We start from the raw sequence: 14,692 nt of genomic DNA, 5'->3' as shown, positions 1-14,692 counted from the left end.
CTTTTCTTGGTTCCACTCAGTAAGATACTGACCCGCTAATGTAATTCTGAGGTTCTGCTTCTTTCATTTCTTCCAGATGTGATTATCCAAGCACAGGATTTTCCTCCTCCTCCTCCTCCTCCTCCTCCTCGCTGGGTGAATGGGATTCTGGGAGGATCTGTCCTTCTCCCTCTGGATGTGACTCCAGAACATATTCTTAACATAGAATGGCGCTTTGGTTCTGGAGCACTAATACCACTTGGACAATTCAAAAACAGAATATTTAATGAATTCAATTTTAGTACCAGATTTCACCAGCGACTACAGATGTACAATGAGACAACGCTGAGGGTTGATGGACTGGAGATGAGGGACACGGGGACCTTTGAAGCTCATATAACATTTACAACAGGATATTTAGTAAAACAAGATTTTCACCTCACTGTTTATGGTAAGTGCATTATTCCAAACTATAATTTTTAGCTGAATTTTCTTCCTCGCTGAAACACAACCCATAATCCCAAGCAGTCTTGGAACCTAAGCAAAGCAAGCCAGCTGTCTGGTCAAGAGACTTTCTTCCATAGCTAAGAAAGTGGTCCCACTTTTTCCTTCTTCCTCTTTATCAGCAGGGCCGTGGAGTCGGTACACCAAACCTTCGACTCCAACTCTAACTCCTCTCATTTTCTACGTCCCAACGGCAGCTCCTGTTCATATTAGGTGTTAAGGGTTCCTTTTACTAAGCTGCGGGAAAAATGGCTCTGCGGTAGCGGTGGGGGCTATTTTTCCAGCACGCCAAGGCCCTTTTTACTGCAGTGGGTAAAAAGCTCCCCCCCCCCAAAAAAAAAATGGCCATGTGGTGGGGAGCACCATTGAGGTGGCAAAAAGGGCTCCCGTACTACCCTGGTGGTAACTGGGCACTGATTACCGCCAGGTAACCCCTTGCACTGAATTTTTTTTTAATTCAGCAGCGCTGGAAATGGTGCATGCTGGAGGTGGAACTACCACTGGTGGCTATATTGGTCTGGCGGTAGTTCCGGGTTGCTGTGCAACAAGCCCGTTGCCACACGGCAACCCTTTAGTAAAATGACAGAGAGAAAGTGAGAGATGTAAAATGATAAAGTTTCTTTTTTATTTTGTAGCTGGAGTTGGAAATACCATGGTGGATCAATTCAAACTTATCTTACTGACCTTTAAGTGTATCCATTCTGCAGCTCCCCCTTACCTCTCCACTCTCATCTCTCCCTACATTCCTCCCCATGATCTCCGCTCAATGGACAAATCTCTCTTGTCGTCCCCCTTCTCCTCCACTGCTAACTCCAGGCTTCGTTCCTTTTTCCTCGCGCCACCCTATGCCTGGAATAAACTTCCTGAGCCTGTACGTCTAGCTCGGTAGCTCCATCTCTACCTGTTTTCAAATCTATGCTGAAAACCCACCTTTTCACCACTGCTTTTGGCTCCTAGCTACTACTCAATTGCCTCCCCCCTTGTTCCTTCTCACCCAGTACTTCCCTCGCCCTTAATTGTCTTGTCTGTCTGTATTTTTAGATTGTAAGCTCTATTGAGCAGGGACTGTCTCTCTATGTCAGGTGTTCAGCGCTGCGTGTGTCTGGTAGCGCTATACAAATGTTAATAATAATAGTAATCAGGGCCGTGCCAATGCGGTAAGCCAGGTAAGCAATGCAGGGGGGCGCCTGCCTTCGAGGGGCGCTGCTGCCCTGCGGTCCCTGCCTTCCACTCACTTGCAAAATCTTTTAGCTGAAGTTGCGATCGCCCCTGCCCTCCTCCTTTTCATGGCAAACGGGAAGTGAAAGCAACAGCAGTATTCACTGAGGCAGGCAGGCAGGCTCTTCAAGTTATTTTAAAGAATGCAACCAAATTGCTATATATGCTGTGGTTTGGGGCTAATTCCTCACTCAGGGTGAGCTTCAGAGCTTGAACCGCATTCAAATTAAAGACAACCTGAAATTTTAAAAGTGCTAAAAATAAGTTTTAAAAGTATTTGTATTAAATCTAATCGCAGAATTCAGGTGCTGGGAGTCTGTACTTGGTTGTCATATGCTCAGATTTGTTTAAATCGTATGCAAATTAGTCCGTTTTTGGGAGGTTCTCATTTGCATATTTATGAATAAAAAAAATGATGGAAGTGTTTACAGCCTTAATGTTAGGGCATGGCTCTGATCAAAAGTGTGAAGTTTGGTCCAAAAACGAAGGGTTTATCTAGTGTTTTTCACTAAAAATTCCCATTACAGTGTCTGTATGTTAATCTGCATTCAAATAGAGCTCTCTGATTGGATGATCAGCTTTTGTTAGAAATCTGCCGGGAAGGGAACAGAGTGAGACTGGACAGCAACTGACTGTCGGTTTGGCCAAGAGAGACATGCAGCTGTGAGTTCCTGTGTGTGTTGACTGAAATTATAAAAGACTGCCAGATTATGTGGTAAATGAGAAAATATGAATGAAAAGAGGTTGGTGGAGATTGAAGTTTGAGATTTCTCTAGTGAAAAAGGATCTGAATATTTCAGGATTACTTGAAGTTTATGAAGAATAGAAAAGGGTGAATTTCAGTTTAAGAGTGTTTAAATCCTATAAGCTATATAAAGGCTAGGTAGATTTAAGTGACTGTAAGCAAGGAAACCTTAATATTTAATCTGAAATAAATATTTGATCTGAGATAGTTGATCAGAGACAAATGTTTGATCTGAATTATATCCTTTGGTGCAAAGGAGATTAGAAAAAGAATCGTTGGAAACTAAGAGGACTTTGCTCACATTTTGAATTAGCATTCCTATTTTGAGTTGGAAATCTTTGAAGTGTTACGAAAATACATTTTGCTTTAATGAAATTGCTAAACTTTAGAGTCAGAGACTTATCAATGAGGGATACATACAGTGCTATTTTTTTCCTGAGGTCCAGCTTACTTGCCTGCTCCCTTCTGTTCCTGCTCTGCTAGACGGAGGGGGTGGGGGCGCCAACTGATAGTCTGCAGGGGGGCACCAGAGACCCTAGGCACGGCCCTGATAGTAATACTTGGCAGAACTTAAATATACTTTCTCCTTTTTGAATTCATCCCTCTCCGAACCATTATTATTATGCATTCTTTCTTATTCACAACACATTACCCAACTTACACCCTCTTCCCGTTCCCTACCTCTACCACCTTACTCCCTTATCCTTTTTTAGTCCACCTCTTTATATACTATATTTAGTTGTTTTATCCATTTAGTGTTATCTTGTAAATTTGTTATATTATGTAAGCCGCATTGAGCCTGCTAACAAGTGGTAAAGCGCGGGTTATAAATGTTACAGTACAATACAATACAGTACAGCCCTGCTTAACGGGACAAATATCCACAGACATCAGATGCAGGAATATACAGTGATTGAAGGGATTTATTTAAGTAGATAAATGCAGTTTCTCTCCCTTCTCTCTGCTTCTGAACGTACCACACAGGCAGAAGTCTACTACAAAGCATAAACCCTGGCGGTGGCTGCGTGGTATCTGTTCATTGTGGCTGTTTGAATGAAATAAGCCATATAAATGCAAAATAATTTATCACATTGCTGTATCATAAAGTGCAAAAAAGCATGAATATAATGCACCAAACCTCATTCCAGCTCCAGATTTGACCAATAGGAGGATGAGCAGAGATAGATCCAGAGCCAGCTGGTGAGGGCCACGTGGCTGCCAAAAACCAAGTCCATTTAGTAGTGGTTTATGGACTTGTTCTTTAGGAAACCGTCTAACCCCTTTTTAAACTCTGCCAAGCTAACCGCCTTCACCACGTTCTCCGGAAACGAATTCCAGAGTTTAATTATGCGTTGGGTGAAGAAAAACTGTGTTTATGGTGCTGCCTCTCCTAGGTAGGTATTTGACTAGTTGCTCGACTCCTGTAAATTAGTGCTATTATATTCTGGTAGAATTGCTCTGTAGGTCCTGGGTGACATTTGTAGTGTTTTGTATTACTTCACTGTATGATAGATGCTAGATTTTGGATTTAGATCACACCATTCTTAGCAGTAGCTCAAGGCGAGTTACCTTAAGGTACAGTAGGTACTTTCCTGTCCCTGGACTGTTTACTGCCTAGTTTGTACCTGAGGTAATGGAGGATCAGGGGCTTCTTTTACTAAGCTGCATTAGCAATTTCTGGCGCAGCAAATGAGAGCAAGCCCATTCAATTCCTGTGGGCTTCTTCTCATTTGCAATGCAGGAATCGTTACAGGAGACAGTCTGGAGAAGCTGCTGAGCCGGACCACAGTAAGAAAAGGTGAGTCGGGACACGGAGGCACAGCCATGGCTGGGACACATGGACATGATCTGCATTGAGTCAGGAAGTGAGCAGCAGCATTTTGAACCAGCTGCAGAGCCTGAACAACATATACCAGCAGAGCAAGGTAAATTGCTTGCAAGAATCTAGACACATAAGCTGCAGAGAATGTAAAACCATCTGCAGACAGATACACTCTTCAGCGCCAAATAAACTGTAATTTATAAAATGCGGAAGAGACCAAATGGACAGTTGAGGACCCAATATTCAAAACACTTTAAGTGAGCTGGGGAAGCTCCTGCCCTGATCACCACTGGGCCACCACGGAACTTAAGGTAGACTCGGTGGAGGGGCCTACTGGCACACGGATGGGGAGTCCATGTATGGCGTCAGGATATGTTGGGGGAGTTACTTCTGTTAGAGGGAGTGCCTGGGACAGGGTATGGACACGTTTTTGGGGGGACCTCTATTGCTAGGACAGAAGGGGTGGATCTGATATTCCCTTATGCAGGTCCAGGCCAAATATTGGCTGGGACCTGCCTAACTGCCCATGGCCAGGACATGCCCAATGAGAGTCAGATATACAATGCCAATGTGTGGACGTGGCTTGGCATTGAATCTCCAGGTCTAATTTAGCCATTGAGAGTTGGTGTTTAAAAGATTGCTAAGTTCCGCCAGCTGAGCATAGACTGGCAAGGTTTTTTGTGCAGTGGTTGATATAGTTACAATCTCCTTTTTTCTCTTTTATACATTAATCTATCAGCAGGATGGAGCAGATGAGTGTGCTGACTTTATATTGCACAAGGAACCAGCAAAGAAGTTTTTAGAGGACAGGGGTAAGGTAAACATAGTAGATGACAGCAGAAAAAGACCTGCACGGTCCATCCAGTCTGCCCAAGAAGATAAATTCATATGTGCTACTTTTTTATTTGTACTGTCCTCTTCAGTGCACAGACTGTATAAGTCTGGCCAGCCCTATCCCCGCCTCCCAACCACCAACCCCGCCTCTCACCAGCAGCTCTGGCACAGACCCTATACGTCTGCCCAGCACTATCCCCGCCTCCCAACTACCAGTCCCGCCTCCCACCACCAGCTCTGGCACAGACCATATAAGTCTGCCCAGCACTATCTCCGCCTCTCAACCACCAGCCCCGCCTCCCACCACCGGCTCTGGCACAGACCGTATAAGTCTGCCCAGCACTATCTCCGCCTCTCAACCACCAGCCCCGCCTCCCACCACCGGCTCTGGCACAGACCGTATAAGTCTGCCCAGCACTATCCCCGCCTCCCAACTACCAGTCCCGCCTCCCACCACCAGCTCTGGCACAGACCATATAAGTCTGCCCAGCACTATCCCTGCCTCCCACCACCGGCTCTGGCACAGACCGTATAAGTCTGCCCAGCACTAGCCCCGCCTCCCAACCACCAGCTCTGCCACCCATTCTAGGCTAAGTGGCTTTTACCGAACCATGTTGCCCCTTTAAAAGATAGCAGTGGAAACTCTCCCTGTGGGATCTGGTCACACCTCCTGTCAAAAAAGATAAAGCGGAATGGAAGATACAGAGAAAAGTGAGAAAAATGATAAAGGGGATAGAACGACTCCCCTGTGAGGAGGGGTTAAAGAGGTTATGATTCTTCAGCTTGGAGAGGGGATATGATAGAGGTTTATAGAACTGTGAGTGGTGGAACCTTTTCTAGGATTAAAAGATACTCCATAAAACTAATTTGTTTGGAGGATGAAGTTTAAGAAACCAAACATAGATTTAAAAGGAGGTTTTTTAAGTTCTTGAAGAAAAAGTTCATAAGCATTTATTAGCCAAATAGACCTGGAGAAAACCACTGTTAATCCCAGTGTGTTGTAGATTTTGGCATCATCCATAAAAGCACAAACCTTTCTGGGCAGCTTGTCTGCAATATCATGTATGAAATTTTGGAAAGAACTGAAAAAAGAACCAATCCCTGTGGCACACCACTGGTAACATCCTTATTCTCTGAGTGAACTCCATTTACCACTACCCTCTGTCACCTTCCACTCAACCTCTTCCTAACCCAGTCAGTCACTTTAGGGTATTCAGTTTATTTATTAGTCATCTATGCAGAACTGTGTCAAAGGCTTTGCTGAAATCTAAAGGTTATCAATAGAAATCAAACAAAATAAAACATGGAAAAGAAAATAAGATGATACCTTTTTTATTGGACATAACTTAATACATTTCTTGATTAGCTTTCAAAGGTTGCCCTTCTTCCTCAGATCAGAAATAAGCAAATGTGCTAGCTGACAGTGTATATAAGTGAAAACATTCAAGCATTACTATGACAGTCTGACAGGGTGGGAGGATGGGGGTGAGTCGGAGGTATGCATGGGGACATCAAAGCATATCATTGATATTCTAACAGGATGGGTGTGGATACCTGCATACCTCCTACCCACCCCCATCCTCCCACCCTGTCAGACTGTCATAGTAATGCTTGAATGTTTTCACTTATATACACTGTCAGCTAGCACATTTGCTTATTTCCGATCTGAGGAAGAAGGGCAACCTTCGAAAGCTAATCAAGAAATGTATTAAGTTATGTCCAATAAAAAAGGTATCATCTTATTTTCTTTTCCATGTTTTATTTTGTTTGATTTCTATTGATAACCTTAAGAGTGGACTAACATGGCTACCACACTCCTCTACTGAAATCTAAATACACCACATCTAGCGCTCTCTCTCAATCCAACTGTCTGGTCACCTAGATAAAAAAATTAATCGGATTTGACTGACAAGACCTGCCTCTAGTGAAACCATGTTGCCTTGGGTCCTGTAATCCACTGGATTCCAAAAGCTTTACTATTCTCTGTTTTAAAAGCATTTCCATGAATTTACTTACCATAGAGGTCAGTCTAACTGGCCTGTAGTTTCCAACCTCATCCTTACTTCCACTTTTGTGATCACATTCTGCACACAAAGTTTAAAATTCTACACAGAATTTTTTGAAATTTCTGTGCTCTCTTTCTTTTTAAAATTGTGCGGTCTTTTTTGTAATTTTGTTTGTGTGGAGAAGTCCCTTGTCCTTAAGGCCAGGCTCCTTTGTGCCCCAGGCCTGACTTCTCCCCTCAGATTTGTCCTTGCTCAGATTCAGCCCCCTCCCCCAGCAATACCTCTTCCCCAACTAGTTTGACCCCCTTCCTGAACTTGATCTCCCTCCCCCACTGACCCCTGCCAGGTTCAGTCCCTTCTGCTCCCTTTCCAAGTTGGACCCTAGCTCTCTTTCTTTGTTTCCCTGGATGGGTGCTGCAAAGGATCAGGATGTCGGACAGCAAATACAGAAGAAAGCGGACCTCCGCAATGGAAAACCCAAGAAAAGAACACAGCAAAGGTGACAAGATGGATGATGCCAGACAAACTTCTACTGGACTCAGTAAAAGTTCACAGCAAGAGTTTATTCTTAAAAACCTGGACTCGACACGAGTCGTGTTTCGGCCGTTCAGGCCTGCCTCAGGAGTCCCTGTATGGCAAAATGCTATTAGTTCTCTTAAGGAAAGTCTCGTCCAAATGCTGGATTTTATTAACAATACCTTGAGAACGTGGAGAAAAGAACATCTAACCTTCTTGATACCAGTGTGAGCGTCACTGTTCTCGAAGTGTGAAAAAAGGATCAGGATGTGACTGTTACGTCTGTGTTCACCTCACCCTCTGGTGGCCAGAACCAGTGACTGCTGTGGACCGTCACCCGAGCCAGATTTCAGCCCAGTCCGGTCCGGATCTTCCAGGCTGTTTGAGCCTGCACAGCACCCGTAGCTGCCTGGTGATTGCAGCAGCTGAGTTCCAACTGCTTCTGGGCTTATCAGCCATCTTGGAACATTTCTGCATTGCGTCTAAGGTCCCTGGTTTGTTGGTGCTGTGCTGCACTTCTGCCTAGTCTGATTTCCTGATTCTGGCTTTGACTCTGCTTGTCTACTGGACTATTCTTCTGCCTGCCGCCTGCCTAGACCCGGATTGTTATTGGACTTTTCTTCTGCCTGCTGCCTGCCTAGACCCGGGTTGTTACTGGACTATTCTTGCTGCCCGCCTAAGAGACCTTGCCTGGATTTGCCGGTACGTTTGTTCTGCCTTGCTTCTGGTGTGAGGTGGTTTTGCCTGCCGCTGCTGCCCCTCAGAAGTGGCCCAAGGGCTCACTAACCTAGGTTCCAGCTTTGTAAACGTGACAGTGACACAGATGTCTTGCAGGATCTAAGCTTGTTCTGATGTGGTGCCCATTTTTGGGTTGCAGGAAAGACTCTGCTGCATGTTGAATATATGGGCAGTGGTGGAAACCTTCCTCAAAGCTCCCCATTATGAAATGCACCTGACCCAATATTGGCATCGTTCCTGGCAGGATATCTACCAGTCTATTCATTTGAATTTCTCTCTGTCTGTCAGAACCACATACGAAAAGCCTCACCAGGGCCATCGTTAAGAGGTGGCAAACAGGGCAATTGCCCTGAGCCCCATACCATAGGGGGCCCCAAGCCTGCCTCAAGCCGAAGGAGGCATAGGCAGAAGGCCAGCTTTCAGGCCCTCTCCATAGTTTCTGCCATGGGCCCCTGAATGTCTAACACCAGCCCTGAGCCTCACGTACACTTAACCTTAATACACTTACTTCGGGACTCCTTGGTTGGTGGTCCAGGTATTTGTTCCTTGGGGTGCCTTGGCGGGGGTGTTGGGGTCGGGTCTGCATCGGGAGCTGTCAAATGTATTTGACAGCTGAGTTGCAAACAGTGACCAATTCACAATGCACAAAGGGGGATCCGTTGTTCAATAGTCCATAAGTTAACATTTGCTTTAGACTGCAAACATTTTAGTGCATCAGGCCCCGAGTGTGTATTTTGGGTGGGGAAGGGTGTGCAGTATGTTCTGCTAATGCTTATATTGTACATAAAATTCTCTCTTTGTTATCCACTGGCCACAATTGTCACAAGCACAAAAAGTCAAAAAGAAAGAGATATAGGCAAACAGATACACACACACTACATCCCCTGTGGCTTTTCTTTGTGACATTTCACATACACACTAAATCCTCTGTGGCTTTTCTTTGTGACATTTCACTTCACACCCACAAGAACCAATGGTGGTTCTGAGGAAAATATCATTCTAACTGAAACTGTTCCTGTTCTGTTTCTGATTAATGTCAGGGGAACTGCTTATCTGTTGAACAAGGAGCAGACTCAGACTTGCTGGTTGGGGGAAGGTGGGAGCATTTAAAATGCAAGAAACCTGCTTATCAGCCACATGGACAGCACAGTTTTCAAAGTGGTCTGAAGTAAACTCAAAGGAAGAGTGGGACTCACTAAAATACATAAACTGACTGTTAAAATGAGGGAGGGTGTACATGTCTTAAAGAGCCAGCAGCAGGGTAAGAAGATCTTTGTGAAAGAGACCAGTGAACTTAACTAAAGAAGCAATAGTAAGGAAAAAATGTAATTGTTAGGAAAGTAAATAAGAGGAAAAAAAGAGACTGATATAGTTATCTAAACAGGTAGCTGAAAAAAACTCAGGGTAAAAAGATTAACAAAGGGTTTGGACAGACTATCTGGGAAAGCTGAAAGAAACAAGGAAGGTAGTCAGGATGGTGAAGGTGAGAGTGGAAGAAAAGATACTAAGATTTTTATTTATTTATTTATTGCATTTGTATCCCACATTTTCCCACCTATTTCAGGCTCAATGTGGCTTACAGAGTTTTGTTATGACATAGTCATTCCAGGATATCAGATACAATTAGTAATATACAGAGATTAAGAAAGGGAAGAGAGAAGGAAGGTGAGGTGGCGAGACCCTTTTCAGTTTTTATGAAAGGAGGAAAGGTAGAGGTGGAAAGAGGAACCAGGGAAAAGGATTTTTGTTAAACAAATACTTTTGTTCAGCATTGGCCAAACAAAGGACTGAGGAAGGGTCACCGATAGTTGACAGGGTTCATACTGGAGTAATATAAGAACATAAGAATAGTCATACTGAGTTAGACCAATGGTTCATCTCGTCCAGTATCCTTTTTCCAACAGTGGCCAATTCAGGTCACAAGTACCTGACAAAATCCCAGATAGTAGCAAGATTCATGCTACCTATCTCAGGAACAAACAGTGAATTTCCCCATGTCTATCTCAATAGCAGACTATGGACTTTTCCTCCAGCAACTTGTCCGAACCTTTTTTTTAAACCCAGATACACTATCCGCTGATACCACATCCTCTGGTAATGAGTTCCAGAGCTTAACTATTCATTGAGTGAAAAAATATTTTCTCCTATTCGTTGTAGAAATAGTACCATGCAACTCCATTGAGTGTCCCCTAGTCTTTGTACTTTTTCAAAGAGTAAAAAGCAATTCATATTTACCCGTTCTGAGTATTTTATACACCTCTATCATATCCCCTCTCAGCCGTCTCTTTTCCAGCTGAAGAGCCCTAACCTCTTTAGCCTTTCCTCATACGAGAGGAGTTCCATCCCCTTTATCATTTTGGTTGCTCTTCTTTGAACCTTTTCTAATTCCACCACATCTTTTTTGAGATACGGTGACCAGAATTGAAAACAATAGTCAAGGTGTGGTCGCACCACGGAGCGATACAGAATCATTATAATATTCTTTGTCTTATTTTCTATCCCTTTCCTAATAATTCCTATCATTCTGTTTGATTTTCTGGCCACCAACACACACTCGGCAGATGATTTCAATGTATTGTCCATGATGGTACCTAGATCTTTTTCTTGGGCGCTGACTCCTAGGATGGAAACTAGCATCAAATAACTATGATTTGGATTATTCTTCCCAATGTGCATCACTTTGCACTTGTCCACATTAAATCTCACCTGCCATTTGGATACCATCTTCCAACTTCCTAAGGTCTTACTACTACTACTTAACATTTTTAAAGCGCTACTAGGGTTACGCAGCGCTGTACAGTTTAACAAAGAAGGATAGTCCCTGCTCAAAGGAGCTTACAATCTAACGGACGAAATGTCAAGTTGGGGCAGTCTAGATATCCTGAATGGAGGTATAATGGTTATGTGCCGAAGGTGACATTGAAGAGGTGGGCTTTGAGTAAGGTTTTGAAGATGGGCAGGGAGGGGGCTTGGCGTATGGGCTCAGGGAGTTTATTCCAAGCATAGGGTGAGGCAAGGCAGAAAGGGCGGAGCCTGGAGTTGGCGGTGGTGGAGAAGGGTACTGAGAGTAGGGATTTGACCAGTGAGCGGAGGTTTCGGGTAGGGACGTAAGGGGAGATGAGGGTAGAGAGGTAAGGAGGGGCTGCAGATCGAGTGCATTTGTAGGTTACTAGGAGAAGCTTGAACTGTATGCGGTACCTGATGGGAAGCCAGTGAAGTGACTTGAGGAGAGGGGTGATATGGGCATATCGGTCCAGGCGGAAGATAAGACGGGCAGCAGAGTTCTGAACGGATTGAAGGGGGGATAGATGGTTAAGTGGGAGGCCAGTGAGGAGTAGCTTGCAGTAGTCAAGGCGAGAGGTAATGAGAGAGTGGATGAGAGTTCGGGTGGTGTGCTCAGAGAGGAAAGGGCGAATTTTGCTGATGTTATAGAGAAAGAAGCGACAGGTCTTGGCTGTCTGCTGGATATGCGCAGAGAAGGAGAGGGAGGAGTCGAAGATGACTCCAAGGTTGCGGGCAGATGAGATAGGGAGGATGAGGGTGCAATTTTTCACAATCTGCAGGTATTTGAACAACTTTGAATAGTTTTGTGTTGTCTGCACTCATCATTTTTTTTCCCATATTCTGAAAGCTGTTATTTTGGCTCTAATAGCCTTTTCCATTTCTCCCTTTAACCATACTGGCTGTCTTTGCTCTTCTTTCCACCTTTATCAATATGTGGAATACATCTGGTCTGGGCTTCCAAATGGTATTTTTAAACAGCATCCATGCCTGATTTGAAGTCCTAACCTTTGCAGCTGAGCCTTTCAGTTTGTTTTTAACCATTTTCTTCATTTTATCATAGCTACCCTTTTGAAAATTAAACACTGCTACAGTAGATTTCCTTAGTGACTGCACTCCAGTTATTAAGTCAGATTTGATCATATTATGATCACTGTTTCACCAGCGAACCCCAAATCCAAAAACAGGGGAAAGCAGTGCTTCCAGAACAGTCCATCAAAAGAAAAAAAAAAAGAGTGGAAGACTGTAAAGGAGGTTCCAAGATAACCAAACACATACATACCTAGAATTGTCAACACATCCTGTATCAAATCTCTGGGAAAATAAACTTTTATATGTTTTAAAAAGCCATTGACTTCTGCGTTTGGTTATCTTTGAACCTCCTTTGGAGTCTTCCACTCTGTTTTTTTTTTTTGTTTCACCAGCGGACCCAATACAGTTACCACTTGTACTAAGTCCTGCATTCCACTAAGGACTAGATCTAAAATACCACATCTCAAAAAAGATATACAGCGGAATTCAAAAAGGTGCGGAGAAGGGTGACGAAAATTATAAAAGGGGATGGGATGACTTCCCGATGAGAAGGTTTTTCAGCTTGGAGAAGAGACAGGTGAGGGGAGATATGATAGTGGTCTATAAAATACTGGTTGGAGTGTAACGTGTAGACGTGATTCTGTTGTTTACTCTTTGGAAAAAAATGATTCAAGTATCGAAGTTTGCTTATATTTGCTATCTACAGTCGTGCCATCTAGGCACCTTACAGACTAGATAGTAGAATAAAAGGAATGTGGGATATCATAATACAATTCGGAGATGGAAGGGGGTAGAACTACGATTATAATAGGAAATTGGGGGAGAGCCAAACAAAAGGTTGTACCAATGTTATCCAGTGATTGCTCGAATGGGTAGGTCGGCAGTGAGCAGGGGATTTAAGAAAAAAGACTAGGGAAAGGGGGCATGCAATGAAATTACTAAGTAGTAAATGTAAAGCAAACCGGAGAAAATATTTCTTTACTCAACATGTAATTAAACTCTGGAATTTGTCATCAGAGAATGTGGTAAAAGAAGTTATCTTAGGATTTAAAGAAGGCTTGGATAATTTCCTAAAAGAAAAATCCATAAGCCATTATTAAGATGGACTTGGGAGAATCAGCTGCTTATTTCTAGGATAAGCAGCATTAAATCTATTTTACTGTTCTGGGATCTTGCCAGGTACATGTGACCTGGATTGGCCAGTGTTGAAAACAGGAAACTGGGCTTGATGGACCTTCGGTCTGTTCCAGTATGGCAACACTTCTGTTCTTATGTTGTTATGAGATTTTTGCACCCAGTAGCAAGTCCAAAAATGAATTTAGTCCAGTCAAAGATTTCTTTTTATATTTTTTGTTTCACTTTTATTTGTTAACCTTTAAATAAATAGATCTTTGAAACTGCAAGTTCTGCTTGCAAGTCAAATTCATTTTCTGGGACTTGGCATTTTTTTCTCGAAGGTGGGGTTGATAGTGATATGCACAGTTGAAGAACCAGTCTGTACGTCTAAGGGAGCCTCTGACATCCACAAAAGAGTCTGGTCTGTACTATCCAGTAAACAATTTACCATGATTCACCAATACCATTTTGACTTTCTTGATTATAATACTCGTTAAACGTTACAGATTATCCCTCATATGTGTCTGTCACCCTTCCAAGCCTTTTTTTACATGGGTTTTCCCATGGGAGGGGTGGAGAATGATCCCCATCACATCACTGGAGAGGGAACATGCTCTTTTTAGAATCCAGTGAATATCTGAAATAAAACACAGGGCAGACTGGATGGGCCGTTCGTCCGCCATCATGTTTCTCTGTTTTAGAAATGCATTCAAGGTACTGCTTGAATAGGCCACTTACTGGACAACCCAAAGGAGATGTGAGATTTTACCACTCTGTGTGCTAAAGAGTTCATTTACGCTTTTAGGAGGACAAATGGCCTTATACAGCTTGTGACCCAGAAAGAATTACTGGAATTTGTTATAACTATTTTGTCCTCATGCAGAGCCTGTCCCTACTCCAGAAATACGGAAATTAACCACGAGCCGTGATAGCTGGAATATAACCTTGGAATGCATGGTCTCACCCCAAGCTGATGTTAATATTACTTGGATAGCAGGAGCTTTACCAGCAGGAGTGGAGGAGCTGCAACAGCACTGGCAGAATCCAAACAGAAACAGTCGGATCATTTCATTAAACTGCAACGCAACGGACAGACCCCTCTTCTGTGTCGTTAGTAATCCTGTTGATATGAAGAACACCTCCTATAATTTAAGCAGTGAGTGTACAGAGCAAGGTAAGCCTCAGCATTTATGGTCCTCTGGTTTCTTTAATTAATAATGGGGGGTTTAAGCATCCCATATATGCAGGTAATCTATACGGAACACTCTAGCTGTCCTGCAATCTTAGCTGAGCTGTAGATACACAATCTGGAGAATGTGGCCACTCTTCACTGGCTTCCTCCTGGGGAATTAACCTCCTGATTTCTTAGTTGCAGTGATTCACATAGACTACAGTACATTG

At 43.4% G+C, this 14,692-nt stretch overlaps 1 protein-coding gene across 2 annotated transcripts in view; it reads left to right on the top strand.

Annotated features, from left to right (window-relative positions):
- The window catches only part of LOC115457637 (SLAM family member 8-like), a 58,494-nt gene that overhangs the window by 30,072 nt on the left and 13,730 nt on the right, over positions 1–14,692 (top strand). For both annotated transcript variants that reach the window (XM_030187149.1, XM_030187148.1), the window contains exons 2-3: positions 77–430; positions 14,175–14,465. In XM_030187149.1, the coding sequence (XP_030043009.1) occupies positions 77–430; positions 14,175–14,465 (645 nt within the window). The remainder of the gene's footprint in view (positions 1–76; positions 431–14,174; positions 14,466–14,692) is intronic.

The sequence above is a fragment of the Microcaecilia unicolor genome, chromosome 14 (assembly GCF_901765095.1).
Source record: "Microcaecilia unicolor chromosome 14, aMicUni1.1, whole genome shotgun sequence".
Classification (NCBI taxonomy): Eukaryota; Metazoa; Chordata; class Amphibia; order Gymnophiona; family Siphonopidae; genus Microcaecilia; species Microcaecilia unicolor.
This window is presented reverse-complemented; position numbering and strand designations above follow the sequence as displayed.